The 20,560-nt window shown below is 47.7% G+C and overlaps 1 protein-coding gene across 1 annotated transcript in view; it reads left to right on the top strand.

Moving 5' to 3' along the window:
- Myo10 (myosin X) overlaps window positions 1-20,560 on the top strand; it is a 214,098-nt gene that overhangs the window by 177,482 nt on the left and 16,056 nt on the right. Inside the window, exons 23-30 of the mRNA XM_059276708.1 lie at window positions 599-808; window positions 1,467-1,515; window positions 2,147-3,049; window positions 4,157-4,280; window positions 7,029-7,272; window positions 14,802-14,897; window positions 17,413-17,506; window positions 18,567-18,622. Coding sequence (XP_059132691.1) covers window positions 599-808; window positions 1,467-1,515; window positions 2,147-3,049; window positions 4,157-4,280; window positions 7,029-7,272; window positions 14,802-14,897; window positions 17,413-17,506; window positions 18,567-18,622 — 1,776 coding nt within the window. The remainder of the gene's footprint in view (window positions 1-598; window positions 809-1,466; window positions 1,516-2,146; window positions 3,050-4,156; window positions 4,281-7,028; window positions 7,273-14,801; window positions 14,898-17,412; window positions 17,507-18,566; window positions 18,623-20,560) is intronic.

Below are 20,560 nucleotides of genomic sequence, written 5' to 3'. Positions count from 1 at the left end.
CTCACAGTGTAGGTCAGGGTGGCCTCAAAGTCCGAGATTTGTCCCATCTGTGCTTCTGCTGCCCAAGTGCTGAAATTAAAAACGTGTGCTACCTGCCTTTAATCCCAGCACTCGGGAAGCAGAGGCTGGCGGAGCTCTGAGTTCGAGGCCAGCCTGGGCTACAACATGCGATGCTAACTCTGACCCGCGGTCATTTGGTCGGGTGTGCTCTGCAGGCCACATGAAACCCTAGGTATTCCGTCATCTGAAGCACGCGGCTATCCTGCAGGAGACTTTGGTTTTTCTCACTTTCACGTGAACCGTAGAATGTATTGGATCTTCTTTGGCTGTGTTTACCCAGCTTGTGCCAGACCGCTCAAAGTTGGTGTTAGGGTTGCTTGTTTATTTAGCCAAGATAATGATAGGATTATGACTTGTTTGTTATTATTCTTTTGTTTTTCTTCTGTTTTGTTTGGGCCCAAATTTCCTCCTCTGTCTGCCAGTCTCCATAACGAGAGAGCGGATCCAAATCCGGGTCCTCTCCTTTCGTCTTCTCCCAGGGTAAGCTCATTTGAATAGCTCACAGCCTCATTATCTGTGCGGCCAATCTCATTTGCAGAAAGCAATATAGAAAGGTCCTTTGTGGTGTGGTGACGATACAGAAGAATTACAGAGCCTTCCTCGTGAGGAAGAGATTTCTGCATCTGAGAAAGGCGGCCATCGTGTTCCAGAAGCAACTCAGAGGCCAGCTGGCCCGCAGGCTTTACAGACAGCTGTTGGCTGAGAAACAAGAGCGGGAGGAGAGGAAGAGGCGGGAGGAAGAAGAAAGGTATGTGCTTGCTTGGGTGAAACACGAGGATGCACCGGGAATGGCATCCTTTGGGGCCTGTCATGAGTTCCCAGGGGACCTGGAGAACTCCCTGTGAAACAATAGTTCTTGGCAGCACAGAATAGCCCGTTCTGTGAATGTTTCTCTTTATACACAGAGTAAGTATACCCATCCTTCCGTGTGTGTGTGTGTGTGTGTGTGTGTGTGTGTGTGTGTGTGTGTGTGTACAAGCATACATGTAGGTGCATGGATGTGGAGGCCAGATGTTGAAGCCAGGTGCCTTCCTCGGTTGCTCTTGCCATCACTGAACCTGGAGCTTACTGATTTGGGTTGGCTGCCTGACCAGCGAGCTCTATGGTGCCACGTGTTTGCTTTTCCAACACTGGAATCACAAATATATACCGCTGTGCTTCGCATGGGTGCAGACAATCTGAACTCAGGACCTCATGCTTGTACAGCAACTACCTTACAGACCGAGCCAGCTTCCCAACCCTCTTCTGGTTATTTAGCTGGCAAAGGTCTTTGGGCTGAGCGCGTAGCTCGGCAGTAGAGTGCTGGCTTCGTATACAAGTACCAGCACTGTCAAAACATTAGACCCACTGAAAAGCAGTTTCAGAGATGTTGACTTCCACCCGCTGTTTTTCCTTTCTGTTTTTAGAGAGAGAGAGAGAGCACAAAGAGAAGCTGACCTCCTCCGTGCCCAGCAGGTGAGGAACGCTGCTACATTTGGGGCTCTTTATGTGCTTCCCTCCTGCTTCAAACCTCGACCCCGGGATCCAGAATGGAAATCGAGTAGGAGGTTGTGGAAGAACGGGCTGGAGAGATGTGGCTGGTACACTCTCGCCCATCACAGTGGTGCAGAGCTTTAGAGAGCGCCTCGAGATCTCAGTGTGAATCGTAGTCTGGTATCTTAGTATGTGAATCACACTGTGGTACCACATAGTATCTTTGTGGTAAGGTAACACCGTGGTAGTGTCTTCGGGATGCCATCACGTTCTGGGCCGTTTCCAAGGCTTGGTTTGTCCTGAGGCCTCCCCGTGACCAGGTGGCCATCTCACTGTGTCCTTACACCGTGGTTGGTCCTTGATGTCTATTTTCCGGTGTCTGTCTCCCACTCTCCCCTTTTATAAGGACACTGTTCATATTGGATGCAGGCTCACCTCACTGACCCCACAAGTCATTTTAACTTAATCCCCTGATGACAAGCCCCGGGTCCGACCACAGCCATATCCTGACGTGCTGGGGACAGGACTTCAGTGTGTCATTTGGGGGGGGCCCTAGTTCGGTGTATGAAAAGGAGGCAGGTGCTTATTCTAACCCACCTCTCCCCGTGTCCAGGAGGAGGAAGCAAGGAGACAGCAAGAACTTGAAGCCTTGCAGGAGAGCCAGACGGAAGCGGACGCGACCCGGGAGCTGGAAAAGCAGAGGGAGAACAAGCAGGTGGAGGAGATCCTCCGTCTGGAGAAGGAAATCGAGGATCTGCAGCGCATGAAGGAGCGGCAGGAGCTGTCCTTGACCGAGGCCTCCCTGCAGAAGCTGCAGCAGCTGCGGGATGAGGAGCTGCGCAGGCTGGAGGACGAGGCCTGCCGCGCCGCCCAGGAGTTCCTGGAGTCCCTCAACTTCGACGAGATTGACGAGTGCGTCCGCAACATCGAGCGCTCCCTGTCCGTGGGGAGCGAGGTGTCGGGTGGGCTCAGTGAACTGGCAGAGACCGCCGCCGCCGCCGCCGCCGCCGGAGAGAAGCCCAGCTTCAACTTCAGCCAGCCCTACCCCGAGGAGGAGGTGGACGAGGGTTTTGAGGCTGACGATGATGCCTTCAAGGACTCCCCCAACCCCAGCGAGCACGGCCACTCTGACCAGCGGACCAGCGGCATCCGGACCAGCGACGACTCCTCGGAGGAGGACCCTTACATGAACTACACGGTGGTGCCCACCAGCCCCAGTGCCGACAGCACAGTGTTGCTTGCCGCGTCCGCGCAGGACTCCGCCAGCCTGCACAACTCCTCCAGCGGCGAGTCCACCTACTGCATGCCCCAAAACAACGGGGGGGACCTGCCCTCCCCCGACGGCGATTATGACTATGACCAGGACGATTATGAGGATGGGGCCATCACCTCCGGCAGCAGCGTGACTTTCTCCAACTCCTACGGGAGCCAGTGGTCCCCAGACTACAGGTATTCTGTGGGAACCTACAACAGTTCGGGAGCCTACCGGTTCAGCTCAGAAGGGGCACAGTCCTCCGTGAGTATCCGCCGTCTTGTCCCTAAGAGCGGAAGTGTTCCACCATCTACCACACCCCTAAAGGTTTCAGTCATGTTCTTAAAGATATTCTTAAACCCCCTTCTCACACTAGTGAAAATGGGGTCAATGCAAAACTGACCTTCATCTAAGGCATGAGAAAATTGGCATTTTAAATAAGGTTCAGCTTGGCCTTTCTCAGCCATACCTAGCCTCAGCTGGCCCCAGAACCCCCCCTATATTGAAGAACTTTCTTGACCGTAACTTGATAGTCCATACTACTCAGTGTATTTCATATGATCTTAATAAGGGAGGAATGTGCCGGGCAGTGGTGATCCCAGCACTCAGGAAGCAGAGGCAGGCAGATCTCTGTGAGTTCGAGGCCAGCCTGGTCTACAGAGTGAGTTCCAGGACAGGCTCCAAAGCTACACAGAGAAACCCTGTCTTGAATCCCCCCCCCCCAACCCCTCAAAAAAGAAAAAGAACAGGGCTGGAGAGATGGCTCAGTGGTTAAGAGCACTGGCTGCTCTTCCAGAGGTCCTGAGTTTAATTCCCAGCAACCACATGGTGGCTCACAACTACCTGTAATGAGGTCTGGTGCCCTCTTCTGGCCTGCAGGCAGAACATTGTATGCATAATAAATAAATAAATCTTTAAAAAAAAAAAAAAAGAAAGAAAAAGAACAAAAAAAAAGAGGAATTTTTTGTTTGTTTGTTTTTGTTTTCTGGCTTTTGGGTTTTGTTTATTTTGAAATTTTCTTATGTCTTTTTCTTTTTGTTGCGTATTAAATGCTGCCTTTACCTTCTCAGATTTGGCCATGTTTTTGGCTCTTACAGGGCTCGGTTAAAAATGATGCTTAAGCATCTTCTTTTTAGCATGGAGTCTTTGGGCTGAAGTCATTTTGTGCTGTAGATATCGGGTCAGCTCACTGCTTGACCCTGCATCTGTAGGGTCCTCTGTAATTCTGAATTCCCCGGATGGCCACAGTGACTGTGATGTCCTGGATCAGGAGTGCTCCCCGGTCGTGTTGATGGTTAACCAGTGGGTGTTTTCATTGCTTACTTCCCATGCTCTGCTTACCGTCGCCTCCCCTTCTGTCTCCCCGTCCAGTTTGAAGATAGCGAAGAGGACTTTGACTCCAGGTTTGATACGGACGACGAACTCTCCTACCGGCGAGACTCTGTGTACAGCTGCGTCACACTGCCCTATTTCCACAGTTTTCTGTACATGAAAGGTACGGCCCGCAGCCACGTCCCCTCGGCCTGGGTTGGGGTAAAGTTATGAAAGATCATTCAACGAAGATCCCTCACCTCGGTGATATGCCACTTAGGTGAATGAAGAACACTGGGTCGTGTTGGGGCAACGTGGCAGCTACTGCCATGATGAGTGTGTGTGGCTTTGACTCCTGAACTGGTTCCGGGTGATAGAGCAAAGAGTTTGCAAACATGCAGTGTCTATTTTTAGTCCCACTCTTCACCTGCCCCCTCTTTCTCACTCATGTGCAAGCACACGTGACCTCGGTCACTGCTGGAAGGCACTGAGACCCATTCTAATGATAACCCCACTCCCCATCCCAGCTCCACGTACACAAGACCTGGAGGGATGTGTTGAATGCTGTGGGGGTGCTGCTCACCCCACCTACTTCACGATGAGACTCTTTGGCATCTCTTCCGGTTGCTATTCAGTATCAAATGTGCTACCCTTAAATATTAAGCATTAAAAACCTTGAGGCCCCTGCCATTTAGGAATAGTTTTATTTCGGGCCCTGTGTTTGTGTTTGGATCACGTGTGGCGCTGGATCCTCTCGGGGTCCAGTGTAATGAGAAACTGTAGTCATCACCAGGATTTGCTGGCAGATTTGTAGAGATGGTAGAGGTTGTTTCTTGTAGGGTCCTGGGCTGGGAGGGGGCAGGGGGCAGTCTAGAGCGTGGAGCTTGGGCAAGATAACAGAAACACTCATCTGTAGGTGCTGTCCTTGATTCTGCAAGCCTTTTCTCTCTCCGCCTTCTCTGTCAGCAAGTATTTTGTTATTTCCAGCCATTCTCTTCACTTTCCCACTCACACATGCACATACACACACAAGTTTGTATGTGTTTGTGTGTCCATCTGTCTGTCTGCCTACCTACCTGCCTACTCTCTTTTCTAAAACATAAGTTTTATTTATGTTCAGTTATATTTGTGAGCCAAATATCGGGAAAAGCTCATAAATTTCCTACTAGGTTTAGTTTAAGACTTTTCTGTTGTCTGATGTCACTGCTCGGACAGACAAATGCCGGGAAATTGTTCAGACACGCAGCACTCAGTGCTGTCAAGGCAAGGCAGTCTCAAGAACATGGCGGCCCGCACAAGACCTGAACACGGTGGACAGCCGTAAGCACAGAGGGGAATCTCATAGGGCCCATTCCTCAGCAAAGAACGGCAGGACATGAATGAATGACCAGAACAGGAGAGGCTGTCTTCTCCAGGGAAGAGCCTCCCTATTGGTTATCCAAGGCCCAGTGGTCACCCTGAAATCATACACGTGCAATCAGATGTTCTGAGCAGAAGAGCAGCTGCAGAGAAGGCCCATGCGGCGGCGGCTGTTGACGCATTTGACGAAATGTATCACTTAAAGATAATGCGACAACAGAGCAGCCTTGTTTTCCTCTGGGCCCGCTTTGAAAGATGAAGTTTAAAGTCAGGAATGAAAACAATCACAGTGTTTCACTGTGAGAGTCCGTGGCAGATCTGCTGTGGGGAAACAGCTCTGTCTTCTTGGCTTTGTCACACGCGGTCTCAGCCAGCGGAGTGGAGAACTTTGGAATGGCCGAGGAGGAAGAGGGTCTGGGTGTTTTAGTGAGGGGAGGAGCTGTCTCGGTTGACCATTCAATCCGGAAAAGGCCCGTTGTTAGATTTGTTTTCTGACTGAAAGGGAATGCGTTGTTGTTTGGGCTTGAAGTCTCCGTGTTGAGTGTCCCTCACATCTGTTACGGTTTGATCACAAGGAAATGGCATGAGCAGTCTTGGAGTGAGCTGTAGAAATAGATTATGTTCTCCTAGGTACTGTTTTAAGAAGATTTCTGAGTGAGGGTAGTAATATCTCTGATATCTGGGCCGGGGGGGCATCTGGCTACCAAGGCCCCCTCACCCTGTGAAAGATAACATGTATGTATTCTCACATTATCTCGGTTAAAAGACATATTCTCCCCAGGTGTGGTGGCACGCAATGTTATTTCAGCTGCTCAGAAGGCTGAAGCAGGAATACAGCCGAGGCATCTGAGACCCTATCTCAAAATAAAGTTTAAAAAGTGGAGTGGGATATGTGAGCTTGCTTAGCATGCTTGAGTCCCTCAGGGTTAGTCCTCAGTACCACAAAACAAGAAAGGAGGGCGAGAAGGCACCCAGGCTAGCTCCAGTTCCACCTGGACTTTCTCTGTTTTATGGTCTGACACATCACTATACACCCCTGCCTTTTGCCTTTCGTCTATAATCCCTCTTTAGATGATGATGTTTTCCTATGAGAAGATATGTTGCCAAAGCACAGTATTTTCATATTCTCTGGAAGTGAGACTTCATGGGGAGTTTTAGAACTGGCAATGCTTGTTCATTCCTACATCTGCCAAGTAAGGGAGACTGACCTCTCCGGGGCACTTGGAGGAGATCGCGGTCTAAACATGAAGAGAAGGTGCCTGCTCACGGCTCTGTAGTCATTCCCGGGTAGAGCATCAGTCATTGACTGCTTCTGTGTGAGCTGCTTAAGGAGATTTCTCAGCTGCCTCAGGAGGAGCCATTTTGTCTGTCAGGGAGGAACAACACTGTTGGATGACAGAGCCTTGTTGCTGGGTCACCTTCTGTACCCTGAACAGAAGCCCCTCCTCCACTCTGGAAGGGTCTGTGGGAGCGCATGTCAGCTGAGGCGAGGTTCAGGATGGGCTGTGGCTTTTGTCACATGTGGTTCCACCGACTCTGTTAACCCTTTCCCTGCCCTTTCTTGGGGGAACAGGTGGCTTGATGAACTCCTGGAAGCGCCGCTGGTGTGTCCTCAAAGACGAGACCTTCCTGTGGTTCCGCTCCAAGCAGGAAGCGCTCAAGCAAGGCTGGCTGCACAAGAAAGGTGGCGGCTCGTCCACGCTGTCCCGGAGAAACTGGAGGAGGCGCTGGTTTGTCCTCCGCCAGTCCAAGCTGATGTACTTTGAAAACGACAGCGAGGAGAAGCTCAAGGGGACTGTAGAAGTGCGGACAGCCAAGTACGTTCCTGCAGCGTGGCTTCTTGATCCTACCAGTGGTCACGTTTTCGTTTGTGAGAGTGTGTGTGTGTCTGTCTGTCTGTGCACGCGTGCCTGTGTTGTGTGTGTATGGAAACCAGACAGCAGTGGGGGATGCCACGCCTCAGAAGCTTCCTTTTAGAGACGGAGTCTGTCACTGAGGTCTGGAGCTTGCCAAATAGGTTAGGCTGGTTGGCCAGCAAGCCCCAGGGATGCTCCTGTCTCTGCTCCCCCGTGCTGAGATTGCTAATATGTGCCAACACACTCAGCTCCTCCACTCCCCACAACCCCAACTAGCAAGGAGAAGGAAACGCTATTAAAAAGCAAGGTGACAGTACAGACATGGAAATACACCGTCAAGGTGACAGGGGGCCGCATGAGGGTGTCTTTATGGGGCTTAAAGGAAAAACAAGCCATACTTAGGGGTGTAAAGTGGCAGTTCTCTATTATGATTGACATATTTTAGTTATGTAACCTTTACTGTGTATGTCCCTTCCCATAATGCACTGGGTTTTAATCACATGCATGCCCCATTATATATAGGCATAAGGTGGTAAATAGGACACTCTCCCTAAATGTTCTCTTACAGGACACAGTTTGCTTGACTGTACATGGACCCCAAATGACGTCAGGCCTGATGGGCACTTTTCCCCTTGTGCCCAGCTGTAACTGGAGTATGGCTGACTGGAAACTGTTCACATTTGATGGTAGTTAAGGGGCGGAGACGTTTATTCCATTGTTTAGAGTAGGATATGCATGTAGGTAGATGCAGGTAGGGGTTCTGAGTTAGCAACAGGTTGTTGGATGCATTGTAAGGAGACGGGTATGTGTGCATAGTACACGCAGGTGAGGGTCCTAAGCTGCCACGTGTGTTAGTAGAATTGGGTTTAGACTACACACGCCATCCCATCACACCCAGATATTTTAAGTGGGTTCTGGAGCTTGAACCTAGGTCTTTGAGCTTACATAGCAAGTACTTTACAGACTGAACTGTCACCACCCGTGAGTTCTTTGCACAAGTACTCTGACAGTCTTAACAACTCACTTTAGTAGGTTAAATTGTAAAGAACTGGGAAACGAGACTCAATCTCTGAATAATTTATGTTCCTGTGGTTGCAATTACACTCAGATATTGGTTTTCGCTCGGAAGATAGACCCTTGGACATATATCCTCAGGAAATGTAGTGATGTGTATCCAGAGAGAGTTGGCTTGAACAAAGCCAGGTACAGTGCACATCTCTGAACTCAGCTCTGGGAAGGCTTAGGTAGGAAAATTGAATTTGAGGCCAGCCTGGTCTACTAGAGAGTTTGGGGGCAGACTGACCCATATGGTGAGACCCTCTTATAATAAACTGGGAAAAATAAAGATGTGAATGTAAGGTAATTGGAGCCTGCCTGTGGGTCAGCCTGCCCCCTGCTATTTCCTCCCCACCCTGACTGTCATCCAACAGCTGAATGGAGAGCTGATTGGTGGGTATGTTTTGAAATGAATCATTTATCTTCTGTCTGTGATGTGCTTACTCACTCCTCACCGGTGAGTCCCCGCAGTGGAAGAACAGAACTGGGATTGGAATTCCACACAACCTTCTTTCCTGCCAATAATCCCTTTTAGAAACAAGGCTCTGGCTGGTCAAGGGACTATTATTGTTAAAATTTAATGTTTTTAGAAAATTGTTGGGGCTTGGAGACAGCTGTTTTTCTCGGTTAACTAGGTGCTAAGCATAAAAAAATAATTGTTTGGGAATAACCTGTACCCATGCTGCTTAACATTGGGCAACCATGAGTATTTGGGAGAGCAGCAAAATGAGCTTTGAGAGATGTGTTAACCCCGCAAGTCACAAGACTTGAAAAGGGAAGATTACCTCCCAGGAGTCAGCATCAGCAACTTAGGAAAATTACTCATGAGAATGTGCAAAGTAAAATGAGGAAGAACTTTTATGTATTTGATCTTAGGACCAGCAATAAAGAACAGCCAGCAAACTTTAGGGTCTTTCCAGGCTGTTCTATGGGGGTTCATCAGGAGCGAGGTTAGGTTTGGGGCAGTTTGGGTCTATAGAGTTCATTCACAGTCCAGATCTCACGTCACTGCCAGCTGTGGGTCCTGTGTGCCATGGTACCCCACTCTGTTCATTCCATAGATAAGAGTGAGGCCACAGGAGGGCTGGGAGTCCAAGAGAAAGGTCGGGGGCCTCCCCAGGTGAGAGTAGCATGCAGGTGGCCCTCCAGAGCCAACGTTTCCACATCTGCAGACTCAACCAGCCGCGGATCACAATTAGTCGGGGAAACATACATCTACCCTGAACGCACAGGTACAGACCTGTCCCTGGTTATTGCCTACATACTGTGTAGCAACAGCGTCTACACTGCACTGAGTGTTACTGGTGAACTAGAGATGTAAAGTGTAGGAGAGGACGCTCAGGTCGTATGCACATTTGAGGAACCTCAGCAGCTGCATGGGCTAGTGTCTGAGGCGGGTCCTGGAGCCTTAGATATCAAGGGACAGTGTTGTGTCCTTTGTCTTTCCACCTGCTCTCTGCTTCCTAGTATAGGTCTGTTGTCCAGGCACTCTGAGTTGGAGTTGCTCTCATGCCCCATGGTACAGGGTAGTCCCAGGCATTTTGACTTCCTTGGTGGTGAGTGAAGGTGTAGCGCATTAAAATTTGTTTTTCCATTTTAAAGTGTTTTATTATAGGACGTTTTACTTATACCCACAAATAGAGGTGATAACACAATCCATGTCCTTACCCAGCCAGCTTCACTGCCCTCCAGCCATGCACAAGGGTGTGTCACACCTAACCACACTGACCAAGTCCTGGAAATATGTTAGTGTGCTCCTAAGGATTCTTTTGGGAACATAATCCATTTACATCATATTTAGCATCACCTCCTAGTATAGTAGATTCTAGCCATGGTCTGAGTTTCCCACATTCGCCTCATCAGTGTGCAGAGGAGTGATCTATTGGTTTTCTTGCTTGTGGAGGTTCTTTCTGCTAATCAGAATCCAATAAGGTTTGTGCCCAGGCTTGTCCAACCTTGTTATTTCAAGTGGGAAGACCTGCTGTGTGTGTGTGTGTGTGTGTGTGTGTGTGTGTGTGTGTGTGTGTGTGTAAAATGATGTTTTGCCTGCATGAGGGTATCAGGCACGCTAGAACTAGAGTTACAGTTATGAGCTGCCATGTGGGTGTGGGAACCGAACCCCGGTCCTGTGGAAGAACAGCCAGTGCTCTTAACCACTGAGCCGTCTCTCCAGCCCCTTGTACAACCTTTTGACACTGCAGTACAACACTGTACACACTCAAGAGGTGCACAGTAAAAAAACGAACAGTAGAAACCCTCGTACTGTTTTTAGTACATTTGGGCCACATTCACAGCCCTCCTGGGCCACATGGACCTGGCCACGGGTTGGCCATGTCTGATTGGTTTTAGATCACACATATCTTCTGGCTCATAGATTCCTGTCACCTCTGCCCCTGCTTTCATGTGCAGCTAGAATCAAAGACTGTCTCACTTAGGACCAGTGTCTCAGTGAGTTAGTCCTTGTGCCTCCGGGGTGATCAAGTGAGTCCTTTTCTCCCTAACAGTGTTTCAGAATTGATGGCATCTGTTTCTATTTGAAGAATGATTGATTATAAAGTAAATATCTTAATTCTTGAGGGGTTACAAAAATTTTGTTTCTAGAATGCCTCCCCCCCCCCCAACCCTCCCAACACACACAGAATATCAAAATCTGTGTGTAAACGCCCAGGCTGTATGTGAAATGATATGGTGTTTGTATATAACCTACTTCCTTCCCTATATGACAAATCATCTCTAGATTCCTCATAAAAACTAGTACAATGTGAATGTTATATATAAATATTTAGGAAATATTGATAAAACCTATATGCTAAAACCTCTATGTGTTCAGTTCAGGAGTAATTTTTTTCTGAATATTTTCAATCTGGTATTGATTAAATTACACACGAGGAACCCACCAATACAACTGGCCCTCTCCTCAAGACCATTCTAACATCCAATGCAGTATCAACTCTGGCATGTTTTCCCCTGATTTAGTTAGCCTGTCCCCATCCTGTGTCATCTATTACCTGAAGTATTTCTATAAAGAAAACATTTCCTAAACAGGAGGTGGTTATCCTGAACTCCTCTTTGTATAGTACACTCTAGCTAAATGCTCGTCTCCCCTTCTGTCCTCCAGTTTCCAGGAAAATGAGTAGGTTCCTTTGCATTGTCTAGCAGAGACGGCTTTATTTTATTGTTTTTGTTTTTCCAAGTATCCTTATGTGCTCCTGGGTTTAACAGATTTAGGGGATTCCAGCCGCTGTACCTCTACTGGATCCCACAGTAGCTCCATCTGGACCAGCAGTAGCCACCATGTAGTCCTTGGTCTGTTTCATTTAGTCCCAGCCATTTCTGAGAGCTTCCTAGTTTTCTGATGGAACAGGGTGTTCTCGGCTCTCTTTTAAGATCGAGTCTATCTACAGAAGGTCTTTGCTTTATTATTTCCCACTTCAGCCTTTGGGAAAGCCCTGAATTGGAGCCCAGCTACATTGTAGCCCTGACAACAAATTCTGCCCTCTCTACTCCAGGGAAGCATTTATGTTCCCTGGGCCCTGCCAGTGTTCCCGAACATTCCTGGGATTTCAGGTGCAGAGCTGTGAGGCTGGTCATAGAGTCTAGAGCCCCATTTACACATGGGGGATCTGAGCTCTTGAGAGGGAAAGTACCTTCTAAAGTCAGTATTCCTGCATCCTTCCTCTGCCTAGAGAGAAAATTGGAATAGCATCCATCACGAGGCCTATTGGGTCACCCCTCTGTCTCTGCAGAGGGAGTATCAGAGACCGCTCTGTGGGCTCTTTTATCCCTCAAATTTTATTTATTATTGGTATGAGTATGTGTGCCGTGTGTGGGTAATGTGCCACGGCACATATGTGGAAGGCAGAGGGCAACTTTGTGGAGTCAGTTCTCTCGTCCACCTTTACATGGGTTCCAGGGATTAAACTTAGGTCACCAGTTTCGTGTGACAAGCACCTAAAACCTCATAGCCATCTTACTGTCCCCGATCTTACTCATTTTTAAAAATATAATTCATCTGTTTTTAGGGTTTTTTAAGATCTCATTTTTATTTATGTATATTTGTGTTGAAAGGCAGTTGTACACATATATGTGGGTGCTCACAGAGGCCAGCGGAGGGTGTCAGCTCTCCCTGAAGCTAGACCTATAGGCAGTTGTGAACTACCTGACCTGGGTGCCAGATGGTGACCTCTGCTCCTCTGGAAGAGCAACAAGAACTTTTCACTACTGAGCCATCCTCTGGCCCAAAATGTATTTAATTGTGTTTCAGTGAGACTAGCGATATGCTCATACCATAATTACTGTTTCTAGCCTGTTAGAATTTCAGTTTCGTTGATACAAAAGAAATGTTTTGCTGTGAGCAAATTCAGTGCTTCAGGTATCAAAGCAACTGGCCCTCTCCTCAAGACCATTCTAACATCCAATGCAGTATCGACTCTGGCATGTTTTCCCCTGATTTAGTTGGCCTGTCCCCATCCTGTGTCTCCAATGTTAATTAGGGCATGTCCAGGGGAGATCAAGATGACACCAAATCCTGCCCTTGCTCCAGAGCTTCTGATGGAGGCGGTGTTGGGGAGGGTATGACAGGAACTGGATAGGCAGCTGCAGTTCGCTCTGCTGTAACAAATACCCACAGCTGGGTGATTTTTTTGTTTTGTTTTGTTTTGTTTTGTTTTGAGACAGGGTTTCTCTGTGTAGTTTTGTTGCGTGTCCTGGATCTCGCTCTGTAGCCCAGGCTAGCCTCGAACTCAGAGATCCGCCTGGCTCTGCTTCTCGAATGCTAGGAGTAAAGGAGTGCTAGGATTAAAGGCATGCGCCACCACCGCCCAACCAGCTGGGTGATTTCTAATGAACCAAATTTATGTTGCCCATGGATCTAAACGCCAAGAAGACAAGATTAAGAGGACACATCTTACTGTGTCATCTATGGCTGAAAAACAAGCATGCTTTCAGAGGGGAGCAAGGAATGTACCAAGTAGCACATGTCCTGAATTTTCACTGTAAAGGTAGAGGCAGGAGACTTGCCCGTTTGAGGCCAGCTTGGCTGTCTAATGAGACCCTATCTCAATAAAAATACTAATGTGATGTAGCTTGGTGGTAGAGTGCTTGTCCAGCATGCACAGGGCCTGGGTTCAATTCTAGAACTACAGAAGGGGGTGGGGGTGGAGTAGAGAAACAGAAGAAGGAAAAGAAAAACAAAACAACATAGTTTCCAGCCCCAAGATCCTTAACCCCTTCACGGTGGTGGAGCCTGCCAGCTAGTTCTTCCCTTCTTCAGAGCCCTGCCTGTAAATCCTACTTTGATCACATATCCAACATAGGAGCTTGGGAGTGGCCTCTTCAAGCCACAGCTGCTGAGATAATCTAGGGAAAGAGCTCACGCTGGACTAGGCTGCCTTCTGGGTTTCCTCCTGTTGTAGATCAGAGATGGGGGCCAGAAGAAGGCTTTTCTGGGCCTTGAGCATTGTCAGACTTTGGGTGTCCTCTGTGATAAGAGATTCCTGCAAAGAGACATGAGGGAAACACCCCACCACCCTCCTCCCTCCCGACCCCATCCCTGACCCCATCCCTAACCCCACTGCAGACCCAATATTAGGAGCACGGAGGAATCTGGCTCCCCCTAGAGGTCACTAATAGGAAGGCTGGTGCTCTATTTGTCTGGTCCCTTGTTTTCATCCATGTTTATGATTTCAGTTACCTGTATTCAAATAACACCAATTAGAAAATTTCATATTTAGAGGGAGAGAAATAGAGAGAGAATGGTCACCTTCCTTTGTTTTGGGGTATTGCATTTGTTCTGTTCTGTTATTGATTACCCTTGCTGTGTCTAATTTACGAAGTAAGCATTCCAGTTCAGATGCTTGTATGGGTTGTATGCCCCCAATCTGGAAATCCAAAATCTGAAATTCTCCAAACTTTGAATGCTGCTATGATGCCTCATGTAGAGAATTCCACTCTGACCTCACGTGATGGGTTATAGTCAAAATTCAGGAATGTGGAAAACACTGTATAAAGTTGGCATTCCGGAAGCTGGAGCATAGCCCCATAGCATACCCTCTGCTTACCATAAAACAGATGCCTTCAGGCTATATGTGTATGAAACATAAATGCATCCCATGTTTGGATTTAGGTCCCAGTCTGAAATATAAAACACTTGGTCTCAGGTGTTCTGGGCCAGAGACACTCAACACTATGGGGGGAGGGGGCGGGGGGACCCCATAGTGTATGTGAGGTTTACTACTGTCTGCAGCCTCAGGTGCCTCCTTAGGAGTCTCAGAAGAAATCTCTCATGAATAACGAGGGCCATGGTATATGACTTCTAAAGCAACACTTTCCAACTTGGTCGTTAATTTTGTAAAATTGCCTTTCTCGGTTATACCTAAGAGTTCTGCATTCTTGATTGCAAACTGATTCCCATTTGCCGCTTTTGTGTCTTGCAGGGAGATCATAGACAACACAAGCAAGGAGAATGGGATCGACATCATCATGGCTGACAGGACTTTCCATCTCATCGCGGAATCCCCGGAAGATGCCAGGTGAGGTCTGCGGGATAGGCGTCCTTCTCCCTGTGGCCTCTCCTGAGCTCAGGGCAATCCCCGTGCGAACACTGTTTGTTCTGTCGCCTTTAAAGGGGTTTTAGTTTTCTATCAGGACAGTTAAACAGGCGTAGGAGATGTATGTTCTGTCTCTTAGGGTATCTTGCCTTAGTAAATGTGTTCAGGTGCAGCAGTTTCACGCTTTTCCAGCCTCAGATGCCGTCTGGTACAAACAACACTGACAGCCCTCCCTGTGGATGTTTTGAGCTTCAGAAGTAAAGGATTTGTACAGAGATGTAAAGAGCAGTCGTTAGCCATCATCTGCGTGATGAATGGTGATGCTGCTGTGGCATGCCGAGGATTTGAAAGTCTCTACCTTGAAGGAGTCAGTGGACAGGCTGTTAACATAACCATATTGCAGGCAGTGTGTACTCACTTGGTTCTCGGTCAGTCCTGGGGGGTGGGTGTCATTTATACTGCGCAGACTGACTGACAGGCAGGAAAAGGCAAACCCAGACTGTAATAGAATACGAGCTCAGTTCTGTTGAATGGACGCATTCCCCCCACCCTGACACACACACACACACACACACACACACACACACACACACTCACTCCCTGCATTTCTTTCTGAGGGGGCTCAAATCTCTGGCTGCGGTGAGGGGAAAATGGAGTCACTTGTTGGCTGGTGCAAGCTGACCTTGAGTTTCTGTGCTGGAGTACTGAGTGAGCACAGGGAGGAGACAAAGCGAGGAAAAAGTGACCTTTGCTCTTCAGTGAGACACATCACGTGGCCATGTAGTGTCTAGGGCACATTTGGGGGCCTTTGTGGGACTCCAGGATTCTGGTGGAGGTGGTTGTTATCTTTTCTGAGCAGTGCTAGGTGGTCATCTATGAGGATGACGGCAAGGGGCTTCTGCTCCTCAGTGTTCAGCCCGGGAGTCATCAGAACTTTCTGTTGGCTTCTCAGACCCGTCCCTCTCTCCCTCCTGCCTGCCCTTTGAGCGTCTTTAGGTTGATATAACACCACGGCAGCAACGTGAAGAGTAAAGACACCAGAAAGGGATTCCTCCCAAGGGAACAAACTGAAGCTCTGGCTGGACTCATAAATTATAGCCCAAACTGGAAAAACAAGCAAACCTGAAATGACAGCCCTCACATTCTGTCTGGGCCTCCTAGAGACCACATGTGGCTCTCAGAGGTCCAGGGACGGCCCACAGGTTCTCAGCCGAGTTACAGGCCAGTCATCTGGCTGCTGCTCTCTCTGTTCTGTGCCATGATGAACCTGCTAAATTTAACATGTGGAATGTTCTAGTCAAAACCTTTTCCCCTGACCAATGGAAGACATTTAAAAAAGGAAATCGCTGTATAGATTTAAAGTTATACGTGATTCATAGGAAATTTTGTTAATTGTAGGAGTATCAATAGAAATCGAAAGCAGGACGGTTTTGTTCTTGGTGTTATGTACGTGAGTGTGTGTATGTATGTGAGTGTGTGTATGTATGTGATTTCTATGGCATACATCTTGAATTACGTATGTTACAGTGTTTGCTTTAGGGGATTTTTCTGAGGTTATAGAGCCCTGACTGCAGGGTGTGCCTTCTGGTCAAAGAAGGATGAAGCAAGACCCCATGGGAGGTCTTGCTTTGCTATATTTTCTCCAAGAGTCTGCAGTATTGAATGTTTTCAGAGTTTCTCCTTCAGGAATTTTAAGAAGAAGGTGTTAGTGTTTGCTGTAAATAGTTCACACAACTAGCTTTCTGTGGGATGTTATTTTTTCACTTAACTATTCCATTACATACCAAGTCTTTCCTCTGTCCCTGCTTAGTAGTGGGGTGTGTTTATTAAGACACAGAATAGCCTTGAGAAGGGATGCCTTGGCCTCTCTCCCCCACGCCATGTTTGTGTAATCAGCGCTGTCTGTCTGTCTGTCTGTCTGTTCCAGGTCTTTTTCTTTCTGTGTGTCTCGGTTTCTGGTTCTAGCAGGACTTTTGTTCTGCTTGGGTTTCTCTGAAATTGATTTCTCTTTTCACAGTCTTTCTGATTGTGAGGAGGCTAGAAGTGAGAAAAACCTAGTTGAAATAAAGATGGAAGAATTTTGATCAAAATCATTTTGACTTAGGCACCTGCTTTGATTTCCACCTCCCTTGTGGTTTCGTTCACTTGGGTAGAAGTCCTGGCAGCCACAGAAAGCCCCCGGTCCCCGGACAAATACAGATGTCAAGCACTTGGTCTGAGGCGGTTTCTCCTCCGTTGTTGACTTTCTTTGGTAGGTGTCCTTTAGGACATGAGTGTAGTACTCAGTGATGTCTGAGGTTGGCACGGAGGAGACTTAATGTGACCGACCGTCCGTCCTGCTAAAGGGAGTTTGGCTGGTTGGTTTTTTTAACTTTGCTTATGATAGTATCCAAGCAGAGCTGCTCAGAGGAGATGTCTGTGGGCAGGAAACATGGAAAAGCATTGTTTTGCCCCTCCGAGCTTGGCCACCCGTGACCCTTGCCCTCTCTCTCCACAGCCAGTGGTTCAGCGTGCTGAGTCAGGTCCACTCATCCACAGACCAGGAGATCAGAGAGATGCACGATGAGCAGGCAAACCCCCAGAATGCCGTGGTGAGTGAACACTGACAGGGGCGGGGTGTCCAGAGGTGGCAAACCCCTAGAATGCTATGTTGAGTGAACACTGACGGGGGCGGGGTGTCCAGAGGTGGCAAACCCCTAGAATGCTATGTTGAGTGAACACTGACGGGGGCGGGGTGTCCAGAGGTGGCAAACCCCCAGAATGCTGTGTTGAGTGAACACTGACAGGGGCGGGGTGTCCAGAGGTGGTAATGGGAAAGAACTTAAGCTGAGCAAGAGGGTGGGACTGGATATGTCTAGGTAACCTTTTATAAGTAAAAGAATAATGATTAAGGAGAAAAACAGGACTATTTAAAATCTTCAATTCTGTTTAAAATCTTGCATAGAAAAGAACAAGTTACAGATGAGTTCAGCTACATTCTACATCTTCCACCTGAAATCTTAAAAAAAAAATCACAATTTTCACAATATTACAGAAGATGTGATTTTTTTTTTAAGCTATATGAGGTTTTTTATAATACTTTTTTTTAAATGTGTTTATTTTTAATTGTGTTTAGGAGGCTAGGTATGTGCGTGTGTGTTGCAGTTGCCCTCAGAGGACAGAAGAGGGCATCAGATCCCCCTAAAGCTGGAGTCCCAGGAGAGGGTCAGCTACCCAGTGTGGGTGCTGAGAACTAAGTTCTGCTTCTCTGCAAGACTGGCATGCTCTCTTAACCACGGAGCCCAGACCACTTTAGAATCCAAGGTTTCTTTGCAGAGTAATTTTTTCAGTTAACAAAGGATCATAGCCTAAATCAGTAAATTTACACTATTGAGAAGTTGATGAGTAGTCTTCAGTAAAAATATTTTGAGGACAAGAAGGACTGACTGATGACATAGTGTTTTGAGGCGTGGACTGTAGCCCCTGCCCCATCTAGAGACTGACAGAACTCGTTAAAGCATGGGACCTTTTCTTAAATTATTGTCATCTTGCAGCTTACCCAGAAAGAAGGCATTTCTTGCCTTGTTTTCTCGGGAGTTATAATGTAGGGATGCCATGTGATGTCATTCAGCTCTGGTACCCCCTCACCATCCCCTTTTTGTTCCTTTCCAGGGCACACTGGATGTGGGGCTGATTGACTCTGTGTGTGCTTCCGACAGCCCTGATAGGTAAGCTCCGATAGACACAGGACAAAGACACAGAACATCTCACAGGTCCTCACAGGTGACCTTGCCGCTGCCCCTAGGCTATGTATGAAACCTTAGCAACCACCTCATCCAGAGTCATTCCAAGAAGGGACTTTGGGTTGCTAAGGCAAAGGAGAAGCCAGATCTTGACAGTCCATTTTCAAATGCCAACTGTAACACAAGAAGAGGGTGGTGTTTGTGTGAGGATCTACATGGGATAGCTTTTCTTCGTAGGTTTTTGTTTTGTTTTGTTTTGTTTTGTTTTGAGATGGGGCCTGACTATGTTAGCCCAGGCTGGAGTCAAGTTTGGGAAAGAAGACCTTGATGATTTATTCGTGTGAAATAGATATAACAGATGTAAATCCAACCATGAGCCTTGTCCTTGACATCTCTGCTTTCCCTGTTTTGACCTTCAAGGCCAACCATCTTCAGGTAGTGAGAGCTCTGGAGTCATTACCTACTCTGGGGCTCTTGGGCGATGGGATGGGGATCTTCTGTCTCCAGAAATCAGTCAACACCACCTTCAGCCTGGCTTAGAAGTGTTTAACTCCTATGTGGTCAGTCACCAAAGTCCAGGTTCTTCATGTTTACTTAAGTTCTACCTTACTAAGCCTGCTTCTTTTTAAACCTACCACCCCAGCAAGCCTGGAAGGGTGCCTTAGTCAGGGTCTCTATTGCTGTGAAGAGACACCACGACCACCCCAGCTCTTATAAAGGAAACACATTTCATTGGCGTGGCTCACTTACAGTTCAGAGGTCCTGTCCATTCTCGTCATGGCAGGAAGTAAGGCAAGCATGGTGCTAGAGAAAGAACTGAGTAGAGAGTTCTTACATCTTGACTTACGGGCAACAGGAAGTGGTCTGAGACACTGGGCGTGGCTTGAGCTTATATGAGACCTCAAAGCCCACCTCCACAGTGACACACTTCCTCTAACAAGACCATACCTTCTCTAACAAAGCCACACCTCCTAATAGTGCCACTTCCTTTGGGGGCCAATTTTTTTTTATTCAAACCACTGGGGATGGCCCGTACTGAAAACTTTGCATTCTGCTATTCTGTTTCTCACCTTTCTTCCTTTCCAGCTGCAGTTTTGGGCTTTTGTTTGTTCATTTTATTTTGATTTGGTCTGGTTCTTTTGAGACTAGTTTTCTCTGTATATTCTACCTGTCCCGGAACTCACTCTGTACACCAGGCTGGCCTCGAACTCACAGAGATCCGCCTGCCTCTGCCTCTCAAGTGCTGGGATTAAAGGCGTGCGCCACCACTGCCACAACCACCACCCAGCTCAGCACAGTTTTAAGGGACCTCTGGCCACAGGCAGACAGTCTAGTTAACCTTTTTTTCTTGAACTCTGGTAGTGCTTTGCTGCAGTAAATATTGAAAGCTCCCAAGAGAGAAGAATCCAGGCAGTAGTATATAAGCAGCTAGATGAAGGAATCAGTGTGTGCACAGTCCCCTGAGCGGTCCTGAGCATTGGCAGACGGGCTGAGGGACAAAGTAAGTTTCCATTATCACTTTATCCCTGTCTGGGAAATGAGCCCTTGTGGAGTGGCTTTGAAACCATGGACCCAAGTAGCGTTCTGTACCAGGCCCAGTGAGGGACATAAGATGTTCCATTGACACCTACTTGCTAATCCTCCTCCATTACCACTGTCTGGAATTTCATTCTCCACCACAGAAATACTATCCAAGGCTATATCCAGAGGCAGGAAGAAATTGGTTTTGGAGATGCATTTAAAAAAAAAAAAAAAATCCCCCATGGTTACCTTATTTTGCCTTCCTGGAACTAGTTTCTTCTGGAAAGTCTAGGGGAAGAGATGTTTTCCCTCTCAGGACTTCTGGATGAGTGTGTTGCTCCAAGTTTGACAGTTAATGATGCATAAAATAAATGCCACAGAAATATGAGCAAGGTGTGCCTT

The sequence above is a fragment of the Peromyscus eremicus genome, chromosome 11 (genome assembly GCF_949786415.1).
Source record: "Peromyscus eremicus chromosome 11, PerEre_H2_v1, whole genome shotgun sequence".
Taxonomy (NCBI): domain Eukaryota; kingdom Metazoa; phylum Chordata; class Mammalia; order Rodentia; family Cricetidae; genus Peromyscus; species Peromyscus eremicus.
This window is presented reverse-complemented; position numbering and strand designations above follow the sequence as displayed.